Below are 25,333 nucleotides of genomic sequence, written 5' to 3' on the forward strand. Positions count from 1 at the left end.
TTGCAGCCATGAAATTAAAAGACGTTTACTCCTTGAAAGGAAAGTTATGACCAAACTAGATAGCATATTCAAAAGCTTTACTTTTGAAAGTAAAGAGACATTACTTTCATATTCAAAGAGACATTACTTTGCCAACAAAAGTTCGTCTAGTCAAGGCTATGGTTTTTCCAGTGGTCATGTATGGATGTGAGAGTTGGACTGTGAAGAAGGCTGAGCGCTGAAGAATTGATGCTTTTGAACTGTGGTGTTGGAGAAGACTCTTGAGAGTCCCTTGGACTGCTAGAAGATCCAACCAGTCCATTCTGAAGGAGATCAGCCCTGGGATTTCTTTGGAAGGAATGATGCTAAAGCTGAAACTCCAGTACTTTGGCCACCTCATACGAAGAGTTGACTCATTGGAAAAGACTGATGCTGGGAGGGATTGGGGGCAGGAGGAGAAGGGGATGACAGAGGATGAGATGGCTGGATGGCATCACTGACTCGATGGACGTGAGTCTCAGTGAACTCAGCGAGTTGGTGATGGACAGGGAGGCCTGGCTTGCTGCGATTCATGGAGTTGCAAGGAGTCAGACACGACTGAGTGACTGAACTGAACTGAATACTTATATAAAGTTCATACCCAGTGAAAACTTTTATTTAAGAGAATAAATTTGAATACATTTTTTAAAAGATGTATTTTTTGTTTCTATTGTTAGAGAAGTATTAAAGATATAAAAATAAGTAGAGAATTGTAAAAGCTGCCTTCTAAACATTATGCATAACATTATGCCATTTATATTGGCATTTCTTATGAACTTTGGGGCTTAACTGCTTTCTTTGTTTTTCCATTCAGAGAATTTATCAACAGCCTTCGACTGTACAGGACATTCTATGGGGGCCTGGCTGATCAGCTTTGTGCTAATGAATTAGATGCTGCTGATGGACTACCATGCTGGAATGGAGAAGACATAGTAAAAAGGTATTTTATGTGTGGTGATCTATGAAAACCTAGCAGCCACTTTCATCTTTGTTTTTTTCTTTCCCCCCTGTTCTTTAATGCGTTACTTCAGATTTAACTTTGCCCCACAGGTCAGAGGATCCATTAATTCCTTCTCTTTTGTTTGCCCAAGAAAAATTTAATTCTTCTGACATTTTAGAAATGTGGATAGCATTATGTGGTGTTCTAAAAGGTCTCTTGTCTTTGGTATCCGTCTATGGCTTACTGAACAATCTCACTTTTTCTATTAGGTGTTATTTAATGTCTAGCCAATCTGTCTTGTTTCTCAAATGTCTTTTTTTTTTTTTAGTTTAATTTTATGACTATTTAGAAAGTGAGGACATTTAGTGAAATATGAATACCTGGGCAAAGATTCGTTGATATCTGGATATATGTCACCACAGTGTCAACATGGGTTTCACAGGTGCTGCTGGTGGTGAAGAACCTGCCTGCCAGTGCAGTACACATGATAGATGTGGGCTTTGATCTCTGGGTCAGAAAGATCCCCTGGAGGAGGGCATGGCCACCCACTCCAATATTCTTGCCTGGAGAATCCCCATGGACAGAGGAGCCTGGTGGGCTACAGTCCATGGAGTTGCAGAGTCGGACGTGGCTGAAGCAACTTAGCACACAGCACAGTGTTCATGTCCTCGCTACAGTTGTCTCTTTGAGTGTATGTGAGAAAGTGGGGTGGGGAGAGAGAGAGAGCGATAGAGAGAGCTGGTACTTTTATGTACGTCTGTTGGAGGCATTGTTTATTTATATACTGTCCATTGTTCTCAAGCTCAGGAGTGAATTTTTTTTTACCTTTTTTTTCCCACTGTCTAGAATTTCTTTGAGTTTATTTTCCTTCGCTTCCTATAACTGGTCATGCTCTCAAGTAATTTCTTGAGTTTTAGAAAGTCCTATTTTCTCTCTAAAACCATAGTGTTGGTCCAAGTAATTGGCAGGAAATTAGTTGATTTTCTAGTGCTAGTGATTATCATAGAATGTAGGCCTGTGCTGTGTTCGGATTTGAATGTTTTAGTGTATTTTATATTGAGAAATCGGCCAAAAAATAGGGTGTTAAATTTTCTGATTTATGAACACGCCTACTCCATATAAGGATAGGTAGTTTAGTTACCACAAAAGTGATGATTTCATTTAAAATGTCATTTAGCAAATTCAATTTGCTATGATAAACATATACTATAATTAATGTGAGTATAAATTCATGTAATAAAAACTTTATTTCTGGGTGATCATACTCATTATAGTTATATTCCTGATATAGTAGAATGATTACTTATAGTTTATATTCAAATATCTCATAAGAAATCTTTGATTTCACAGAAAATAATTACTGAAGGTAGGAACTATAATTAAATTTAAATAAAATATTCAGCTGACATGGCTAGTGTTCTTTTCTCATTATGCTCCTTGGATGTTGAAATGTGTTCTTAAATATATCTTTCTTGCCTTTACTGAGAATAGTCATGGCATGCATAGTATTTTGAGTTCTTGCAGTATTCATGTTAATAAGATTTCTGCCACTTAGATCTAGTAATTAAATCCTACTTTGACTTATACTTTCTCTTTTCCCATTGTTCAAACCAGAATTGAATATTTTTGTGTATTAACAATTTTTCTACAAGAGCTAATGAGCTTTCATGGTGATTAATGAATGATTTAGTTCAGAATATACATATATTTAATATACAACATTACATTATATTATACATTTGATTCTAGAGCTGCAAGAGCCCTAGTTTCAATTTGTCCCATTCCTCTCGATTATTTGGTCAGGGGGTTGTATAATAGGAAATACTGTTGGAGAAATCGATGGTTTGGGAAAAGTTTTCAGAGGGATAGTATTTTTAACTCAAAGATAAACCTACATTTCTCCAAAGAAGACATACAGATGGCTAACAAACACATGAAAAGATGCTCAACATTGCTCATTATTAGAGAAATGCGAATCAAAACTACAATGAGATATCACCTCACACTGGTCAGAATGGCCATCGTCAAAAAGTCTACAAACAATAAATGCTGGAGAGGGTGTGGGAAAAAGGGAACACTCTTGCACTGTTGGTGGGAATGTAAATTGATTCAGCCACTATGGAAGATGGTATGGAAATTCCTTAAAGAATTAGGAATAAAACCACCATATAACCCAGCAATCCCAACTCCTAGGCATATACCCTGAGGAAACCAAAATTGAAAAAAGCACATGCATCCCATTGTTCTTTGCAGCACTATTTACAATAGCTAGAACATGGAAGCAGCTATGTCCATCGACAAATGAATGGATGAAGTGGTGGTACATATACACAATGGAATTACTCAGCCATAAAAAGGAATGCCTTTGAGTCAGTTCTAATGAGGTGGATGAACCTAGAACCTATTATACAGAGTGAAGTAAGTCAGAAAGAGAAAGATAAATATCATATTCTAACACATATACAGAATCTAGAAAAATAGTACTTAAAAATTTACTTACAGGGCAGCAATGGAGAAACAGGCATGAATAGACTGGTGGACATGGGGAGAGGGGAGGAGAGAGTGAGATGCATGGAAAGAGTAACATGGAAACTTACATTACCATGTGTAAAATAGACAGTCAATGGGAATTTGCTGTATGGCTCAGGAAACTCAAACTGGGGCTCTGTGTCAACCTGGAGTGGTGGGATGGGGAGGGAGATTGTGGGGGGTGTTCAGGAGGGAGGGGATATATGTATACCTATGACTGATTCATGTTGAAGTTTGACAGAAAACAACAAAATTCTGCAAAGCAATTATCCTTCAATAAAAACATAAATAAAATTTTAAAGATATATTTTCTTATACGTGATATATATTTTAAGACCTCGTTCATGGTTTATGAATAAAGAAAGCTTATCTGTAGCAAGAACTCTCCATGGGAAGCATCCACATTTCTGGTAAAGAAAGTGAGCAGTTCTCATTATTCTCAGTTGCTTCCACCTCCTGTCTTCCTTTTCCATACCACCCAGCCTCCGGACTGTCACTTGCTTCCAAGAGCCCTAAGTGACTCCAGTCTCCTGTGAACACCTTTCACTTCACTTAATTTTCCCTCATATAGCCCTTCTACCTCATCACCTTATCTGACATTTTCCCTTCCCTCAGGATGTTTTTCCTCTTTATGTTTTTCCTCTTTTCCCTATCTCATGGGTCACCAATCTACTCCTTGCCTCACCAGGCCAGCCGATGAGCCTCACACACTAGCTCCCTACCACCTCTCTAGGCTACTTCCCAAATGAACATTCTTCAAGCCTGATTGTTTTCCAGCACTCAACTAAGGTTTCATAAGAATCATCTCACTGAATTCTCCCCCAAATTTTCTTCCTAATGCTTTAGAGTAAGCTGATTTTGTGGTGTCTCTTTTCTGCTCGATCTTGAGAAAATTCTTATCTGTACCTTAAATTGTAATTTCATTCATGGCTCTGCTAGTTTTTGATATAAACGTAGATCAGGAATTATTTTCAATGCAAAGTCTATGCTAAAATATAAATATCCATCATATCCAGTTAACATGGTATATTGACCATTGAATATTACGTGGCAGTCAAAAATGATTCATATTTATATTTGCTAAAGCAGAATAAGTTCAAATAACTATTAAATAAAGATAGTTAAAAGTTGGATATTAAGTATTTTATCAGAAGATTTGAATAAGTAAAAATACTAATATTGGTTCCACATAGAATATTTCTGGGCAGTTATGTGAAAACTGCTAATATACTTAAAGTACTGGGGAGGCTTTATTTTTTATTTGCATTATATTTAATAATTGATATTTAATGAAAACATGTTACAGTGATGTTAGAATTATGGGCCATTATTATTTTCTTCTTTTTATAATTCTTTTTTGAGATAAAAGCACTATTTTTATATTTTGTTTCTAACCAATTTTGACTTTTATAGTAATTTTATGATATAGGTTTTTCAAAAAATTGATGGATATGTTTTCATAAAATGGCCTTAATGTAAAGTCAAGTTCTGATGAATTTTACAATCCTGAACTATTAGCTGCTTTTTCCTTGAGAAAAACAAAATATAGTGTGAAAATACTAAGATCCCCAAATAGAATATTCATTTTAGAGACCCAAAGTTGACTGAAATAAATTATGCCATCAAATTTTGAAGAAATGAATATTAAGTGAATGTATACCACATTTGGTGGAGAAGGAAATGACAACCCACTCCAATATTCTTGCCTGGAGAATTCCATGGACAGGGGAGTCTGGTGGGCTACGGTCCGTGGGATCGCAAAGAATCAGACACGACTGAGTACACAGCACATACCACATTTGGAGATAGTAGGGATTTTTATTTTGCTTTTATATGCTGGGTTGTAATACTCTCAGATTTAATCTAGAGAAATTATGCCAAACACATCAATAGGATAAATTTGTGGCCCAGATTGAGCCTATCATTCACTATAAGAGTGAAGTGATTATTTTGGCAAGATTTCTTCTCCTGGAGGCATTTTTAAGGAGATGATTGATACCATTATTTATGTGCATAGACGTCCTGCCTTAAAAAATATGAGAACCATACAGCTTGTTTCAATATTATGACAGGCCTACAAACTGGGTCAAATCACCTTTTTGTTCATCAAAAGAGGTGGAATTCCTTTGTGGTTGAAGATGAAATATGTCAAATAGCTGTAGCATATTAATTTATGAAACAATCTCTTTTAGTTCAAATGATTTTGAACAGTGCATGTATACCATATACACTATCAAGACACCAAAGTACATAGCTCAAGCAATTCCTGATTAACGATGAAAATGTATCACTAAAATCCACAGAGTCTCTATTTCTTTCCTCCCGTCCTTTCATCATGAAACAAAAGTGTTCTCTGAAAGGCCTGCCAGTGTCTACTCTGCTGAGTTCCCTGTGGTTGCAAATTGATTGTTTGAAGGCTTTCACTTGTCTTTCTGAGTACTGAAGTTCAGATGACAGCTGCTTAATTTCCAGGCTTTCTTTTTCCTTTTTGATTAATAGACAGATAATCCAGTAACTCTCCTTCGATCTCCAGGAATTTATGACTTCTGCAGCAACTCTTAAACTAGCCAATAGCTGTTAAGTATTCTATTAAAATAAATAATCCATGTGATTTCTATCTTGATGTAGTTAATGTTCTATAATGCTATTTTCTTAACACAGTGTTTTCTTTTTGAACTCTTCTGCTAAGGTGCCCCATGTCAACATATTATAATTGAATTTTAAAAATCAGAAAAGAATATAAAATCTGAAAAAATCTGAGATTTTATACTTATGTATTATCAGTTTTCTTTCCATCAAATGACATTTTTCCTGGCCATAACTTTTTTTAATCTCACTTTCCCCAACTTTTTACCCATTATTTATCTGGAAAACTACTTCATCTTCAAATTTTCTGTTTCTTCCTGACTTTCTTACATTCAGTTATATGTTCTTTTTTTTAAAAAAACCCAGCTTAGTTTCCAAATGTCACAGACATTTAAACCCACTCAGGTCTCAAGACTGTACTAATGTAACAACTGGCTGTTTTTCCTGTGTTGCTTATGCAAAGGCAATATGTTCTTTATGACTTAACACCAGCCTGTTTTCTATTTTTTACCCCTTGCAATTTCTACCTATTCAATCAGGTTAATATTGAAGCATACCTTTGTAATAATCATCATTGTTATCATACCTTTGGCTTATCTTACTTTGTTTGGAATTGGAGGTCACTTAAAATGAGTGATTATGAGGCATCCCCACTCCTACTCCATCACAACAATCTGCCATGAACTTTAATAGTTCCACTATTCCATTAATATGGAATAATTTTAAATTAAATACTTTTTTCCATACAACTCTATATACAGTTTTGCCAAACTCTCATTTAAAAAATTATTCAAGTATAGTTGATTTGCAATGTTGTGTTAATTTCTGCTATACAGTAATTTACTTTAATATATATATATCCTTTTTATTTTCTTTTCCATTATAGTTTAATCACAGAACATTAAATGTGGCTCCTTCTGCCATATGGTAGGACCTTGTTGTTTATCCAGCCTATATGTAATAGATTGCATCTGCTAATTCCAAACAATTTCCCACTTTTTTTTGAGTCCTAGTGAAGTGAACCCCCTCATTTGTATTTTATTGTAACCTCTAAATTCACCATAATTCCTGTAGTACTTTTTTGCATTTATATGTCATATATCTTCTTATCTACTGAAATTTATTTTATAACACAGCTTCTGTATTATCTGAGAGGCTAAGACTGGTATCATTGAACACATCAATAATTTTTAAAGCTAACAGAACTCTGAGGAAAAATCTTTGATAAATGCTTTAATATGAGAAGAGATTTGGTGACTTGGGGGTGTGGCTTGGTGATAACATTTGGGTGAGTCATACATGCTTCCAAAATGAAATTGAGTGTCTGAGAAATGAGAAGAAAGGAAATGAATCATAAAAGTTCCTACCTATGGCTGACTCTGGATACTGATTTTTTTTCTGACTTAACCTTAGTATTATGCCTGTGTCCTTCTGTGCAGGCTCATAGACATGTTAATGAAATCACAGTCTAAAGAACTCAGGAAAGCTCCTGTCTTAGACACTTGTTAGGTATGACTGTATTTCTCACAGATGAGGCGCCTGGGCTAGTGGTGGATCAAAGTGTCAAGATGCACCCAAGGTCAAAATTCCGAGTCTACTTTCTTCAGTATAGGAAGAACTGAAACATTTTTGCTCTTTTGTGGCAGGAATAGAAAGTGTGGTTTTAGATATATTACAGAGTGCTTATGTGCATGTGTTCATGCTCAGTCTGTCTGACTCTTTGCAATCCCATGGACCGTAGCCCACCAGGCTCTTCTGTCCATGGAATTTCCCAGGCAAGAATATTGAAGTGGGTTGCTATTTCCTTCTCCAGAGGATCTTCCTAACCCAAGGATCAGGCCTGTGTCTCCTATTTCTCCTGCATTGGCAGGCAGATTTTTTTTTTTTCCTACTGAGCCACCCAGGAAGCCCAGATATAAGAGACTGTCAAATTCCTTTCATTGTAGAATGCACAGTTTAGAGCCAGGGGACAAAGAATCAGTATGATTGATGTATTAGGTTCTAAATGAGTGTAAAATGTGAAGAGTTCTTGACTGTGTACAATCTTCTTACATCTTACTATGGTACACTTGCTTGGCAGATGATTTTTATTTAAATGGTAGTGCTTGAAATAGTTATTCCACAGTTTAGTTCTATAGAAAATAAGATAGGAAAAGGTAGCAAGAGGATGCTCATTTTGTCAACTTTGCTCCAAGTTCTGCCTGGGAAAATACCCATTCTTCTCAAGTCATACGCACTTTTTGGTGTTTTCTAAGAAATGCTCCATTAAGGTGGCAATAATTGCACGGTGTCTCATTTTTCAAACGGAGAAATTTCTTTTGAATCTTTCTTCACTGGCTTATTGACTTAATAGTCAGTTGTCCCTATGAAGTACACAATCATTACGTTTAGGGAGCTGGAACACAAAGGTGAAAACAGAAACTTTCACTAAACCCTCTCTGAAGACTGCTTTTCCCTGTCACTAGAATGAAATCACAGCCAATCTCAGAATTTTTTTGGTCATCAGCGTCTGAAGGATTTGTAATTGTCATTAGTTCCATAAGCAGTTGCTAAATTCAGTAATTAAATTCAGCCCATGGAAAGTCTAAATTCAGCAAAAGAAGGTTCCAGGTTGACTTGATCATTGGAGCTTCACTTAAAGTGGCCATTTCTCCCCATTCCTCTGAGATATTGCTTCAGTCTTGGAGGTACCTACATGGAGGTGAACCACTCCACATCCACATGCCCATCTTGACTTCTCCTTGTCCTCCAGCTCATGTTTATGACTCCCCCAGCTTGGAGCTGGAGGGACACTGTGGCAGCAGTGAGAGAGAAGGGGTAAGAGAAAGGAATATTCTTTGGCTGATTATTTTACCTCTCTCCTTAATGATTCCTAGCTTGGCAGGTACTAAGACTGATGTTCTAGGCCTTTCGTGTGTTCAGGACAAGGTCTACCCCCTGGTCTTCTCCATCTGATGGTCAATTCTGGCTTCTTTCTGCTGAGGTCTCCTGGTGGGAGTCTTTTCTCCCTCGTGGTCCACTCAAGGCCATAGAAACTTTGTGTTTCTGTCTCCCACTTTTAGTGGAAGTACAGCCTGTATTCAGTGGAGTTGCTTCTTTTTACTCTCCTGTTATGTAGGTAGCTTCTACTACAAACATGGGCCACCTTCCATTTTCTTAGGCATGAACCAACTACTAGTCCTTTTAATTCTTCAGCTTACAAGGATCCCTCAGCCTCTCTCACTTAGCATGAATGAATATGGGGATGACACAGCAGTCTAACAAGTTCCTTCAACAAGTTCTCTCCTTCTGTCTCTTCAACCTCAGTTCTTTAATACAATTAAGGTGAACATCAGAGTGAAAGACTGAAAATCAATTTTCAGCCATCTGTTTTTTATGCCTAGCACTTCAGTTTGGAATACCATCAATTGTCTTATTCTCAGCTGAGATGGAAACAGAAAAAGTGCTATTTTGACATCCTTTTACATGTATTTGGAACTGAGGGGTAGAAGACAGGAAACTAGATTCCATTTTCAATACTGCAGTTGACTTTGAATGGGATACAAAGGTAAGGAAGACTTTGTCCCCATGTCAGGGACTTCAATTCCAAACACAGGTAGAGAATATGTTCACAGTATGAACACCAACAAGACAGATACTGTTATATAAGCGAGACACAAAAAAAATCCGACAGACTTTCAAATAAGGAAAAATCTCATTTGGTGGAGAGGATTTGAACAGTATTTAATAAAAGGGTTAATATGTGATATGTGTCTTGAATCATTCATTTGAAATAACCTCTGAAATATTTATGAGTGAGATGAGATGATGTCTGAAATTTGCTTTAAAATCAATCATTGAATCATGGGAAGGTGATCATACTAAATATGAAATGTATATATGTATATGGTCATCTGAGTTAAAATCACCCATTCCAGTCCATTTCAGTTCGCTGATTCCTAGAATGTCGACATTCACTCTTGCCATCTCTTGTTTGACCACTTCTAATTTGCCTTGATTCATGGACCTGACATTCCAGGTTCCTATGCAATATTGCTCTTTACAGCATCGGACCTTGCTTCTATCACCAGTCACATCCACAGCTGGGTATTCTTTTTGCTTTGGCTCCATCCCTTCATTCTTTCTGGAGTTATTTCTCCACTGATCTCCAGTAGCATATTGGGCACCTACTGACCTGGGGAGTTTCTCTTTCAGTATCCTATCATTTTTCCTTTTCATACTGTTCATGGGGTTCTCAAGGCAAGAATACTGAAGTGGTTTGCCATTCCCTTCTCCAGTGGACCACATTCTGTCAAATCTCTCCACCATGACCCACCTGTCTTGGGTTGCCCCACGGGCATGGCTTAGTTTCACTGAGTTAGACAAGGCTGTGGTCCTAGTGTGATTAGATTGACTAGTTTTCTGTGAGTATGGTTTCAGTGTGTTTGCCCTCTGGTGCCCTCTTGAAACACCTACCATCTTACATGGGTTTCTCTTACCTTGGGCGTGGGGTATCTCTTCACAGCTGCTCCAGCAAAGTGCAGCCATTGCTCCTTACCTTGGACGAGGGGTATCTCCTCACCGCCAGCTTTCCTGACCTTCAGTGTGGGATAGCTCCTCTAGCTATCTAGCTGGAATGGGTGAATTTAACTCAGATGACCATTATATCTACTACTACGGGCAGGAATCCCTCAGAAGAAATGGAGTGGCCATCATGGTCAACAAGAGTCCGAAATGCAGTACTTGGACGCAATCTCAAAAACGACAGAATGATCTCTGTTCGTTTCCAAAGCAAACAATTCAATATCACAGTAATCTAAGTCTATGCCCCAACCAGTAACAGTGAAGAAGCTGAAGTTGAACAGTTCTATGAAGACCTGCAAGACCTTTTTAGAACTAACACCCAAAAAAGATGTCCTTTTCATTATAGGGGACTGGAATGCAAAAGTAGGAAGGCAAGAAACACCTGGAGTAACAGGCAAATTTGGCCTTGGAATATGGAATGAAGCAGGGCAAAGGCTAATAGAGTTTTGCCAAGAAAATGCACTGGTCATAGCAAACACCCTCTTCCAACAACACAAGAGGAGACTCTATACATGGACATCACCAGATGGTCAACACCAAAATCAGATTGATAATATTCTTTGCAGCCAAAGATGGAGAAGCTCTACACAGTCAGCAAAAACAAGACCAGGAGCTGACTGTGGCTCAGACCATGAACTCCTTATTGCCAAATTCAGACTGAAATTGAAGAAAGTAGGGAAAACCACTAGATCATTCAGGTATGACCTAAATCAAATCCCTTATGATTATACAGTGGAAGTGAGAAATAGATTTAAGGGCCTAGATCTGATAGATAGAGTGCCTGATGAACTATGGAATGAGGTTATTGACATTGCACAGGAGACAAGTATCAAGACAATTCCCATAGAAAAGAAATGCAAAAAAGTAAAATGGCTGTCTGGGGAGGCCTTACAAATAGCTGTGAAAAGAGAAGTGAAAAGCAAAGGAGAAAAGGAAAGATATAAACATCTGAATGCAGAGTTCCAAAGAATAGCAAGAAGAGATAAGAAAGCCTTCTTCAGTGATCAATGCAAAGAAATAGAGGAAAACAACAGAATGGGAAAGACTAGGGATCTCTTCAAGAAAATCAGAGATACCAAAGAAACACTTCATGCAAAGATGAGCTCGATAAAGGACAGAAATGGTATGGACCTAACAGAAGCAGAAGATATTAAGAAGAGATGGCAAGAATACACAGAAGAACTGTACAAAAAAGATCCTCATGACCCAGATAATCACAATGGTGTGATCACTGACCTAGAGCCAGACATCCTGGAATGGGAAGTCAAGTGGGCCTTAGAAAGCATCACTACAAACAAAGCTAGAGGAGGTGATGGAATTCCAGTTGAGCTATTCCAAATCCTGAAAGATGATGCTGTGAAAGTGCTGCACTCAATATGCCAGCAAGTTTGGAAAACTCAGCAGTGGCCACAGGACTAGAAAAGGTCAGTTTTCATTCCAATCCCAAAGAAAGGTCATGCCAAAGAATGCTCAAACTACTGCACAATTGCACTCATCTCACGCTAGTAAAGTAATGCTCAAAATTCTCCAAGCCAGTCTTCAGCAATATGTGAACTGTGAACTTCCTGATGTTCAAGCTGGCTTTAGAAAAGTCAGAGGAACCAGAGATCAAAGTGCCAATATCCGCTGGATCATAGAAAAAGCAAGAGAGTTCCAAAAAAACATCTATTTCTGCTTTATTGACTATGCCAAAGCCTTTGACTGTGTGGATCACAATAAACTGTGGAAAATTCTGAGAGAGATGGGAATACCAGACCACCTGATCTGCCTTTTGAGAAATTTGTATGCAGGTCAGGAAGCAACAGTTAGAACTGGACATGGAACAACAGATTGGTTCCAAATAGGAAAAGGAGTATGTCAAGGCTGTATATTGTCACCCTGTTTATTTAACTTATATGCAGAGTACATCATGAGAAACGCTGGACTGGAAGACGCACAAGCTGGAATCAAGATTGCCGGGAGAAATATCAATAACCTCAGATATGCAGATGACACCACCCTTATGGCAGAAAGTGAAGAGGAAGTCAAAAGCCTCTTAATGAAAGTGGAAGTGGAGAGTGAAAAAGTTGGCTTAAAGCTCAGCATTCAGAAAACGAAGATCATGGCATCCAGTCCCACCACTTTATGGGAAATAGATGGGGAAACAGTGGAAACAGTGTCAGACTGTATTTTTCTGGGCTCCAAAATCACTATAGATGGTGACTGCAGCCATGAAATTAAAAGACACTTACTCCTTGGAAGGAAAGTTATGACCAACCTGGATAGCATATTGAAAAGCAGAGACATTACTTTGCCAACAAAGGTTCGTCTAGTCAAGGCTATGGTTTTTCCTGTGGTCATGTATGGATGTGAGAGTTGGACTGTGAAGAAGGCTGATACAATTGATGCCGAAGAATTGATGCTTTTGAACTGTGGTGTTGGAGAAGACTCTTGAGAGTCCTTTGCACTGCAAGGAGATCCAACCAGTCCATTCTGAAAGAGATCAGCCCTGGGATTTCTTTGGAAGGAATGATGCTAAAGCTGAAACTCCAGTACTTTGGCCACCTCATGTGAAGTGTTGACTCACTGGAAAAGACTCTCATGCTGGGAGGGATTGGGGGCAAGAGGAGAAGGGGACGACAGAGGATGAGATGGCTGGATAGCATCACTGACTCGATGGACGTCAGTCTGGGTGAACTCCGGGAGTTGGTGATGGACAGGGAGGCCTGGCGTGCTGCAATTCATGGGGTCGCAAAGAGTCGGACACAAACTGAGTGACTGATCTGATCTGATCTGATCTGATATATGTGTATGGGCTTCTCTGGTGGTTCAGACAGTGAAGGTTCTGCCTGTAATGTGGGAGACCTGGGTCTGATCCCTGAGTTGGCAAGATCCCCTGGGGTAGGGCATGGCAACCCACTCCAGTATTCTTGCCTGGAGAATTCCCGTGGTAGAGGAGACTGGTGGGATACAGTGTACAGGGATGCAAAGAGTTGGAAATGACTGCGCAAGTAAGTACACATATATGTATGTTCCTTATATGTGTGTAGATAGTCATGGAAGGTTTATTATGGCTGCAGGGTGTTCTTTGTATTTGTGTATTTGGAAATTTTATAGTAAAACATAATAAATAGAACTAGGCTTCCCAGGTGACTCTAGTGGTAAAGAATCTGCCTGCCAATGCAGGAAACTCAAGGGATGCAATTCAATCCCTGAGTCTGGAAGATCCCCTGGAGTAGGAAATGGCACTCTACTCTAGAATTCTTGCCTGGAAAATTCCATGGGCAGAGGAGCCTGGGAGGCTATAATCCATGAGGCCACAAAGAGTTGGACATGACTGAACACACACACACAGTAAATAAAAAATATAATGAGGCATAATAAAAATTATGTTGTCAACAGTCTATTCTGTCACATATGCTGTTCTAGAGGATGGAGATACAGTGAGTAGACAAGGCAGATATGAGCCCTCTCATTTAGAATGTGATGTAGAGGAAAACACCAGTGATCCAAGGATTACAAGTGTGAATGGTTTAGAGGGTTTCTAAGACTGGATGGAAGTTTAATCAGCTGACTTAGAAGCAAGACAAAGAATGGGAGCAAATGCATTAAGTTTGGTGGCCTCTTAAACTGCATTATTTACATTTGCATGTAACCTTTCAGAGTATCTCTTCTCCTTCTCAACACTTGGATTTAAGCTTCACAGGTGTGTCCTGACTACTTGTGTATTAAACTTTCCCATATCCATTATAGTGTAGCCATTCATTCAGAAAACCAGTAAAAGCTCATTTATTAACTTCTAATTGCATCAGTTTTCTGTCTTTTAAGTGTGGCTGAAAATAGTGCATATCTCATATTTGAGAATTAAATGTTATCCACAACAACAATTTAGCATACTAGTTATCACATAGTAAACATTCAAAAACTATTCAATCTTCTTATTGAGCAGTTTATATTCCTTTACTTCAGTAGGAATGAAACACTTTTGCACTGATCTCTCTTCATTGAATGTTTTCTATCGTGGATCAGAAGACGTTCATTTGGAAAACAAAGACGTTAGAGAACAAAGGAAAACAAAGAAGGCTAGTTTATGGGTCAGTAAAATTAATATTAGGGATCGGGGCTTAGAGTAGGAGATATGCCTTATTAATAGTTTAAAAGATTATTTCATTGAGGATAGAAGTAGAGAAAATATATCGTAATAGGCAGTTTCAATACTCCAGTTTTGGCGAATTGTGATCTGTCTTGTACCCATGTCATACATCAGTTTTCTCAAGGGAGAACTAAAAGTTAAGATACAAATAAAAGCATTGCAAAGATAAAAGAAAAAATATGTTACTCTGAAGCAGTTGTTTGGAAATAGTCAATCACTGTCTTAAAGTTGATCGTAATGAACTACCAGTTGGCTGGAAATAAATGTCTGAAGCCATGCTAAATATAAGTACATCATACAACAGATTGTTTCCGTGAAATGACAATTTTAAGGCTGCTACAGTTAAAGTCATTCCTCTTCATCCATTGAATCCCCAAAGGAAATACATGTTGTAAACAGAATCACTAAAACAAAATGAGCTTGAACATCAGTCATCACCGTGTGTCTACCTACTCAGTTTCTCACCAGATTGACATGGTACGAGGAAGCTATTTTTAACATGTTACCTGCTTCCATCAGAGATTATGTGAGAGGAAGATGAAAAAAAGAATAAGAGAGAACAAGATAAAAGTTCACTGACATGGAAAGCTAAAGGACCTTTTCCCATCTGTTTGGCACAGAAGTTGCTATCTCTTTAGGGGTACAGATTTCATCACAGTTCCATAGACTTGTGACTACAGATTGTGTTATTGCAAACAGCAGCAGTCTTCAAGGGTTCTGGGAAGCCTATTCTTATATTACTTATATACCCTGAGCAGTTTCTTACTTATCCTTCATTTTCATATTGAACTTAGAAATGAAAAAGTATTCCCTTTTTAGTAAAACAGCTGTAAGTTTGATTATCTATAAAGATGGCACATATTTTTTCTTAGTCTAGTTCCTTCCATATCATAGGATACAAATTAATCAGTGAATGATTTATTATATTTTAGAAAAAAATGCCAGAAGAGATGAAAGAGAACAGTCACTTATTTATAATACTTTCTTCTTCAAATAGAGTTCAGTGTAGTCTCATTTATTTTATGAAAATAGCTCATTAGTTATCAGGATAGTCTCTTGTCCAACCATCAAGATCCTTATTTTCTGATACATTCTTCAAAACAAATGAGTAAATTTTACTAGTTACTGTTGAAATGAATTTCTAAAATTTGATTTGAAATTACTTGCATGTTAATGTAACATTTAATTACTGACCTTTATGTTTTGGCTTATATGATTAATATAATTATGTATTTCATTGTTCTGAATATTTCATTTACTCATAACTAAAATGAGGTAATATTTTTTTTTTCTCTTTAAGGAGATAAATGAATGCAGATTATTTTTTTGAGTTTTTTTTTTTGTATAATCCACTTTCAAAGCTCTATCTTTAATCAGTTTTATATGTAATGGAACCACAAAGAATTTAAGTTATAAATCTTTGGGCTATTGAATAAGAAACTCAAGAGTTTAAGAATCATAAAGGAAATGAGTCTCAAGTTTTGGAAGTTGCCTAAAAGTCAGTTCATCTGAACAGTAAAAGCCTCTGGACAATGGTTGTGGGGAGGGAAAAGCAAATAAGAAAATTTTGCTCTCTAGACACTTAGTGCTTAAATTTTTCATAAGATTTCTATATTATAAAAAAGCAATATTTTCATTTTAAGAAATACCATTAATTTTTGAGTTCCCTCTATCAGCATCAACCAAATTGTATCTAAATTGGTACAAAGCTGCTCATTTCTTTGCCCCATTCTATGCAGTTGACAGCAAGAAAGGCCTCCTCCTAATAAAATGAAGACTCCGTTAACCAGTAAGGCATTAATATGGGGCTTTCCTAGTGGCTCAGACAGTAAAGAATCTGCCTGGTTTCCATCCCTAGGTCAGGGAAATCTCCTGGAGAAGGGAATGGCAACCTACTCCAGGATTTTTGCCTGGAGAATTCCATGGACAGAGAAGCCTGGTGGGCTACAGTCCATAGGGTCGCAAAGAGTTGGACACGACTGAGTGACTAACACAAGCACAAGCTACAAGACATTAATATGGGGGATTCCCAGTAGGCACTAGTGGTAAAGAACCCATCTGCCAATGCAGGGGACATAAGAGACTCAGGTTCGATCCCTGGATCGGAAAGATCCCCTGGAGAGGGCATGGTAACCCACTCCAGTATTCTTGCCTGGAGAATCCTCATGGACAGAGGCACCTGGTGGTCTATAGTCCATAGGGCAGTAAAGAGTCAGAGTGAGTGAAGCAACTTAGCATGATACATGCACACATGCAAGTCATTAATGTATGATATGTGAGATATAAAATTTTTCATATAATTTTACATAAATTAAATATGAAATGACAGTTGTAAACATGAATGAAATATTGGTCCCTTTGTAGATTATTCTAAACAGAATCTAGGTATTTTAGGTATATTGAATCAGTAAATCAACAGCATTTTAGAGTAATATATTTAACTTATTTTTATCAAACAAAATGCATGTCTTTTTGTGAGTATGCAGTAAATATAGAAAGTATTCAGATCAGATCAGATCAGATCAGTCACTCAGTCGTGTCTGACTCTTTGCGACCCCATGAATCGCAGCACACCAGGCCTCCCTGTCCATCACCAACTCCCGGAGTTCACCCAGACTGACGTCCATTGAGTCAGTGATGCCATCCAGCCATCTCATCCTCTGTCGCCCCCTTCTCCTCCTGCCGCCAATCCCTCCCAGCATCAGAGTCTTTTCCAATGAGTCAACTCTTCGCATGAGGTGGCCAAAGTACTGGAGTTGCAGCTTTAGCATCATTCCTTCCAAAGAAATCCCAGGGCTGATCTCCTTCAGAATGGACTGGTTGGATCTCCTTGCAGTCCAAGGGACTCTCAAGAGTCTTCTCCAACACCACAGTTCCAAAGCATCAATTCTTTGGTGCTCAGCCTTCTTCACAGTCCAACTCTCACATCCATACATGACCACAGGAAAAACCATAGCCTTGACTAGACGGACCTTTGTTGGCAAAGTAATGTCTCTGCTTTGGAATATGCTATCTAGGTTGGTCATAACTTTCCTTCCAAGGAGTAAGCGTCTTTTTAATTTCATGGCTGCAGTCACCATCTGTAGTGATTTTGGAGCCCCCAAAAATAAAGTCTGACACTGTTTCTACTGTTTCCCCATCTATTTCCCATGAAGTGATGGGACCGGATGCCATGATCTTCGTTTTCTGAATGTTGAGCTTTAAGCCAACTTTTTCACTCTCCACTTTCACTTTGATCAAGAGGCTTTTTAGTTCCTCTTCACTTTCTGCCATAAAGGTGGTGTCATCTACATATCTGAAGTTATTGATATTTCTCCTGGCAATCTTGAGTCCAGCTTGTGCTTCTTCCAGTCCAGCGTTTCTCATGATGTACTCTGCATATAATTTAAATAAACAGGGTGACAATATACAGCCTTGACGAACTCCTATACCTATTTGGAACCAGTCTGTTGTTCCATGTCTGGTTCTAACTGTTGCTTCCTGACCTGCATACAAATTTCTCAAGAGGCAGATCAGGTGGTCTGGTATTCCCATCTCTTTCAGAATTTTCCACAGTTTATTGTGATCCATACAGTCAAAGGCTTTGGCATAGTCAATAAAGCAGAAATAGATGTTTTTCTGGAACTCTCTTGCTTTTTCCATGATCCAGCGGATGTTCGCACTTTGATCTCTGGTTCCTCTGCCTTTTCTAAAACCAGCTTGAACATCAGGAAGTTCACGGTTCACATATTGCTGAAGCCTGGCTTGGAGAATTTTGAGCATTACTTTACTAGCATGTGAGATGAGTGCAATTGTGCGGTAGTTTGAGCATTCTTTGGCATTGGAATGAAAACTGACCTTTTCCAGAGAGTATTACAAAGTATTAAATAAATGTATTGTACTGTTGGTTTGTAATTAAGTCTTTGCTGTCTAATTTGAAGTCTTGTTTCTAAAATTGCCGTACATGTTTCTTCAGAAGTTAAGTGTTAGTATAAACATGGTGCCTGCAGTGAGGGGGCTTTCTATGTGATAAATATGTAGTAATGTATTAGTGGTATCAGGGTTATCTAGAGGAGCAGAACCCTTGGTATTTCTCCTTGGTATTTCTCCCGGGTATTTAACCCTTGGAATCTACTGGTTCCTCTGCTTTCATCATCATCTACCATCTATATTTAGAAAGACATTTTAAAGAATTGGCTCGCAGGATTGTGGGGGGCTGGTAAATCTGAGATCTGTTTAGATCTCTAGGCAGGGTAGAAATTCTGTTGAAAATCAGTGTTGCAGTCTTGAATACAAGGCAGCCTAGAGGTAGAATATCTTCCTTTTCTGGGAACCTCTGTCTTTTATGACTTTCAACTGATTCGATGAGGCCCACACACATCATGCAGATCATCTGCTTTACTCAAAATCTAAAAATGTTAATCACATATAGAAAACATGTTCGCAGCAACATCTAAAGATGTCTTTGGCATTAGTACTGTATATCAAAGCATAGTCACATTGACACATAAAATTAAGCATTAAGCATAATAAGTAGTGTTCTGGGTGATGACTGAGATGGCAAGTTGGTGCTCTTCTGGCTGAAGTTCTAGAGTTGTTGGGTTTTAGGTTAAGTCTTCAGGGAATGTTTCTCTGGGGAAATCACATTTAAACTGAAAATGTGGGAAGGTCTGATTTTTCCAAGTAGAAAGACCATGATGCTTCATGTGTCTGAGGGAAATCATCATGGATGGAGCAGAGTGAGGTGAGTGATGTGTGAGGATTCTCTGGAATGAGACTGTAGATGGGAAAGTGTCAGAGTGCACGGGCCATGGAAGAAGTCTGAACTTTATTCTAGATGCCTTAAGAAGTCACTGGAGGCACCGAGCCAGGATTGATATAACCTGGATGCTTCATGGAGAGTAATATTGAATTTAAAGTTGGAGAGGAAACAAAGAAAAACTTACCTTTCCATACTGGCTGATGTGTGTGCAGTAAGAGAGAGAGAAAATGAAAAAAGAGAAAGAAATTGAAGATGTACCTCTAAAGAATAAAATATTACTATTCACCATGAATGAAAATCTGTCAGATTTGTGTTATCTGAGAGATTTGTCTTCTTGCAGAGCAGTGCATACCATAAGGAAACTACAAGTATGTGACCACAATGAGGAGAAAATGTGCACAACCTATATCATAGAGGGACTTTTCCCCTCTAATATAGTTCTTCCTCATATGAATTATAAAAACATTAAACATATAATGGAAAAGCACATCAATAAGCAGTTCAGAGAAAAACTTATCAGAAGTTTTTAAACATGTGCAAAAGTAATCTCAATTATGCAAGTTAAAGAATTTCCAACACAGATAAGTACAAGTTAAATTAAAAGACAAGTGATTTTTTCACTGACCAAAGTGTGGAGAAAAAGGTATTTAAATACCTCAATAGAAGAAGAATTATTTCTATATCTCTACATCTTTGAAGGACAATTGGACAACACATATCAATATTTCAAATGTATGCCCTATGGAGCAGCTGTTTCACATATAAGAATTCATCCTCAGACATACCAAATACATAATAAACAAGAGCTTTCATCATGTATAGTTTATGGATGCATAAAGTAGGGATAACCAAAATGTCCATAATATGGAAATATCCACTGACAGTGTAGGAGATGCTGGAGATGCAGGGTTGATCCCTGGGTCAGGAAGATCCCTTGGAGAAAGCAATGGCAATCCACTCCAATATCCTACCTGGAGAATCCCATGGACAGAGGAGCCTGGTAGGCTGTGGTCCATGGGGTCACAAAGAGTCAGACATAACTGATCAGTTATGAACAGTAATGAACAGTAATGGTATGTTAAAAATAGAGTATAGTTTTGATTTTTAAAAAGAAAGTTATAGTTGTATATGTAGTGATGTGGACATAACTGCAGGAGAGAACTGGAGGACATGCACAGAAAGGAAAAATGATTGCTTGTCATTCTGTGTGCTTTTATAATTTACCATGTGCTTTCAGTCCCTTTCCAAAAAATATATATTTATTTGTACAAATATTAAAGGAAAATTATCATATATTTTTCTGAAATATAAATGTTACCTTGCTGAGGAACAGTATATTGGAAAGCCCATGCATTTTAAATAAAATACAAGTGAGTTGTCAAAGAAAATAAGAGCAAATGAAAGTTTTTTTTAGTAGGATATAGTGGCTTTACAATGTTGTGTTCATTTCTGCCACAAAGTGAATCAGCTATTTGTTGTTGCTCAGTCGCTCATTAGTGTCCAACTCTTCGCAACTCAATGCACTGCAGCATGCTAGGCTTCCCTGTCCATCAGGAAGTTCCCTGTCTAACTCCAGGAGCTTGCTCAAACTCACGTCCTTCAAGTTGGTGGTGCCATCCAACTGTCTCATCCTCTGTCATCCCCTTCTTCTGCTTTCAATCTTTCCCAGCATCAGGGTCTTTTCTAATGAGTCAATCTTCCCATCAGGTGCCCAAAGTATTGGCGCTGGAGAATCAGCTACATGTATACATACATCCCTTCTTTCTTGGACCTCCTTCTCTCTTCCCATCTCATCCTTATAGGTCACCACAGAGCACTGAGCTGAGCTCCTTGTGCTATACATTGAAAGTGAACATGTTAGTGGCTCAGTAGTGTCTGACTCTTTGAAATCCCATGGACTGTAGGTTGCCAGGCTCCTCTGTCCATGGGATTTCTTAGGCAAGAATGCTGGAGTGGATTGCCAATCCCTTATCCAGGTGATCTTCCTGACTCAGAGTTTGAACCCAGGTCTCCTGCATTGCAGGTAGATCCTTTGCTGTCTGAGCCACAGGGAAGCAGTCGGTTCTCTAGTTTTTCAGTGTTAGGTTTAGAAATATTTGAGATAGGAACTTCATAAAACAGACAATGGTAATTGCTGCACTGCATGTCAAATAGACAGTGTTTTGGAGATCATAGAGTGGTAGGGAACTGATCAGAACACCCTGAACATTGCTCTCCCAACTGAGTAGAACCCAAAACCAACCTGGTTCTCATGCCTGACACCCTGGATGAGGAAGTGTGGTATAGACTGAAGGTTTGTGTTCCCCCAAATTTGTGTGTTGGGAACTAACCTCTGATGTGATGGTATGAGGTTGTGGGGCCTTTGGAAGTTGACTAGGTCATGAGGTGGAGCTCTAATGGGATTAGTACTGTTGTAAGAGAAACTCCAGTAGTCATGTACAGATGTGAGAGTTGGACCATAATGAAGGCTGAGTCCTGAAGAATTGATGCTTTTGAACTGTGGTGCTGAAGACTCTTGAGAGTCCCTTGGACTACAAGGAGATCAAACCAGTCAATCCTAAAGGAAGTCAATTGTGGATATTCACTGACTGAAGCTAAAGCTCTAATACTTTGGCCACCTGATGGGAAAAGCTGACTTATCGGAAAAGACCCTGATTCTGGGAAAGACTGAAGGCAAAAGGAGAAATGGGACAGCAGAGGATGAAATGGTTGAATGACATCACCAACTCAATGGACATGAATTTGAGCAAGCTCCAGGAGATAGTGGAGGACAGAGGAGCCTGGTGTGCTGCAGACCATGGGGTCACAAAGAGTCGGACACAACTTAGCAACAAAAGAGACTCCACAGGGCTCCCTCACCACTTCCCCCATGTGAGGACCCAGTGAAAAGACAGCCATCTCTAAACCAGGAATGAGGCCCTCTCTAGACACTGAATCTACTGCACCTTGATCTTGGACTTCCCAGCCTCCAGAACTGTGAGAAGTACTATGTGATTGCTTGTAAAAACACCAGTTTGTTGTGTTTCTGTTACAGTGACCCAAGTGGACTAAGTAGGGTGGACTAGGATAAGGAGCGAACTTAGTCATTGGTAGTGAAGGTGTTCCTTGCCTGTTTGATTATTCTACTACAAGTCCTGTTGTTCCATATCAGTGCAAATAAACTTATCAGTGGATAATTTCTTATATTTTAAATAAAATACAAGAGAGGTATGTCATAATCATATTGGAAATTCATGTACAGAGAGCATGCGAGTGGTTCAATAAAAAATTAATTCCAGATACTAGTATAACCATAACTTAGTTATCTAAGTTTCTTCATATTTAAATTATACATTTAGGAATGCTATTGTCCAATTCGTAGTTGGTTATACATTTGCTTTTATTTTTTTGAAATTTATGTATTGGTTTGCCTTATTTTTATTTTCATCTAAGCACTCTACTTTTCACTTAAAACATTTGTACTTTAAATTTCATCTGATTTATTTAATCAAGAAGAACGCTTGTTTTTTTCCTTTATGACACCTAACTCATTAGTGAGGAAGAAAGATATTTAAGAGCTATACTAATTATATTACATAAAGATCTCATCTTTAAGATGCAGGGCTACATAGTTAAGAAGAAATGCAGTGTAATACTCTCTAAAAAGACATGAAAAAACTTATGCCCTTGAGATACTTTTTTTTTTTAAATTTTCCAGACGTTTAGTACAGTCACTGTTTCCAAAGTATGGTTCCTAAATTTTCTGGCCTCCACCCCAAACCTCTACTAAATCAGAAACTATGGGCCAAGGCCCCAGAATCTGTGCCCTCCTGATGATTCTGATGCACAATCAATATGAAAAGCACTGCCTTAGGGTATTACCAATTTTTTTTTCTTTTAAGTAATTATTTTTTCCTAAGACTTAGACTTTTTAAAGAAGTAGGAAAGGGATCATTTCCCCTCATAAGGAAGTTTAGATATCATGATATGATAAATCTTACTGTAGAAATTGTATAATTTTTATGGATAAAGATTTTACAGCAGAGTTGGTATCTGATAGAATTCCATGTTGCTATACAGAGCACCTTCTACATAATGAATTTTGCATATAGGGTGGCTGAAGCCTTTACACAGCCAGAATTTTAAGTATTGCATACTTCCGGAAGAAAAGTATTGATGGTATCCTCCTTAGATATTTATTGAAGCCACATTTAGATCTGTAGCAGTACTCAGGAGGTGAGGCATTTAAAATCACTGATCTTTCAAATAAATATACATGATATAATATATAGAGTTTTACACAATAATGGCTGTTTGGGAATTTCTAAATACTGACCCTGATGGACTGCTGAGTAACTGCAAATAAATATGGAGTAAATATCAAACATACTGTTTTAATATAGCATCCCCAGAAAAAAATCTGGAAAGGATATTTATCATTTATTAATGATAGTATTATTTCCTTTAAAAATGGTAGAGATGAAATAATGATCTTCTCTACACAAAGTTAAATATATGTAATTTTTTAGTGTATGTATTTTGGATAAAGATTTCTGTTTGAGACATGTTTTCAATATTATCTGGTTCTACAATTTTAAAATATTCTTTGGCCAACAGTTCCTTGTGTCGTGCACACCTTAAGATCAAGATATTTGTGAATTGGAAAAGCTTCAGGACTGGGCAGCTAATTATGGACTTAGTCATGCAAGATGCAAGTCAGCTTCTCTTTAGGACTTGATCCAAATCAACACAGTGAGCCTCAAGAAGCATACATAAGTTTGATCCATCAGTGCTTGTACTGGCTTAATTTATCATGCTTTTTAATGTGGGTCTTTGGGGAACTATTCTCTAGCAAACTTTATTATTATTATTTACTTATCTTTACAAAAATTTTAATACCATTCCTGGGAAAACACATGGTTGTTTGGGGATGCCTAATTAGCAGTTTCCTGTTCATTTTACTTGCAAATGTATTGCTTTCCTCCCTAGAAGTTTTGTAATAGCCCAGATGACAAATTATTCAGCTTCATGAAGATTCTACCAACTAAGCAAACTGTTCAGTTTTTAATTTAAAGGAAACAGGAGAGCAACTTACAGGTGGTAGAATATGGAAGAAAATCATCCTTGTCCAAAGGGTTCCTCCTGAAAGAATGTGAAGGTCAAGATCTTTCTCTTATTTATTTTAAGCAGATGATTTCGAGTTGCATACAAATTAGTTTAAATAACTTGATGTCTTGAACAGTGTAAACTGCGTTAGAAGTTTTTTACTTAAGACTTTCTATTATAGAATTTTAGCTTTCTCACTGTTGAACAGTGTTTAACAATTATTTATTAGGTGCCAACTGAGTGCAAGACCTTTTAGAACTAACACCCAAAAAAGATCTTTTCATTATAGGGGACTGGAATGCAAAAGTAGGAAGGCAAGAAACACCTAGAGTAACAGGCAAATTTGGCCTTGGAATATGGAATAGCAGGGCAAAGGCTAATAGAGTTTTGCCAAGAGAACGCACTGGTCATAGCAAACACCCTCTTCCAACAACACAAGAAAAGACTCTACGCATGGACATCACCAGATGGCCAACACCGAAATCAGATTGATTATAATCTTTGCAGCCAAAATGGAGAAGCTCTATACAGTCAGCAAAAACAAGACCAGGAGCTGACTGTGGCTCAGACCATGAGCTCCTTATTGCCAAATTCAGACTTAAATTGAAGAAAGTAGGGAAAACCACTAGATCATTCAGGTATGACTTAAATCAAATCCCTTATGATTATACAGTGGAAGTGAGAAATAGATTTAAGGGCCTAGATCTGATAGATAGAGTGCCTGATGAACTATGGACTG

At 37.9% G+C, this 25,333-nt stretch overlaps 1 protein-coding gene across 10 annotated transcripts in view; it reads left to right on the top strand.

Annotated features, from left to right (window-relative positions):
- The window catches only part of GPC5 (glypican 5), a 1,588,740-nt gene that overhangs the window by 401,488 nt on the left and 1,161,919 nt on the right, over positions 1 to 25,333 (top strand). For 9 of the 10 annotated variants that reach the window (XM_070799873.1, XM_019971624.2, XM_070799870.1 and 6 more), the window contains one exon: positions 833 to 958. In XM_070799873.1, the coding sequence (XP_070655974.1) occupies positions 833 to 958 (126 nt within the window). Of the gene's footprint in view, positions 1 to 832; positions 959 to 24,105; positions 25,186 to 25,333 lie in introns of those variants that run through there. The other variant, XM_070799876.1, reaches the window with a different exon arrangement.

The sequence above is a fragment of the Bos indicus genome, chromosome 12 (genome assembly GCF_029378745.1).
Source record: "Bos indicus isolate NIAB-ARS_2022 breed Sahiwal x Tharparkar chromosome 12, NIAB-ARS_B.indTharparkar_mat_pri_1.0, whole genome shotgun sequence".
NCBI classification, from domain to species: domain Eukaryota; kingdom Metazoa; phylum Chordata; class Mammalia; order Artiodactyla; family Bovidae; genus Bos; species Bos indicus.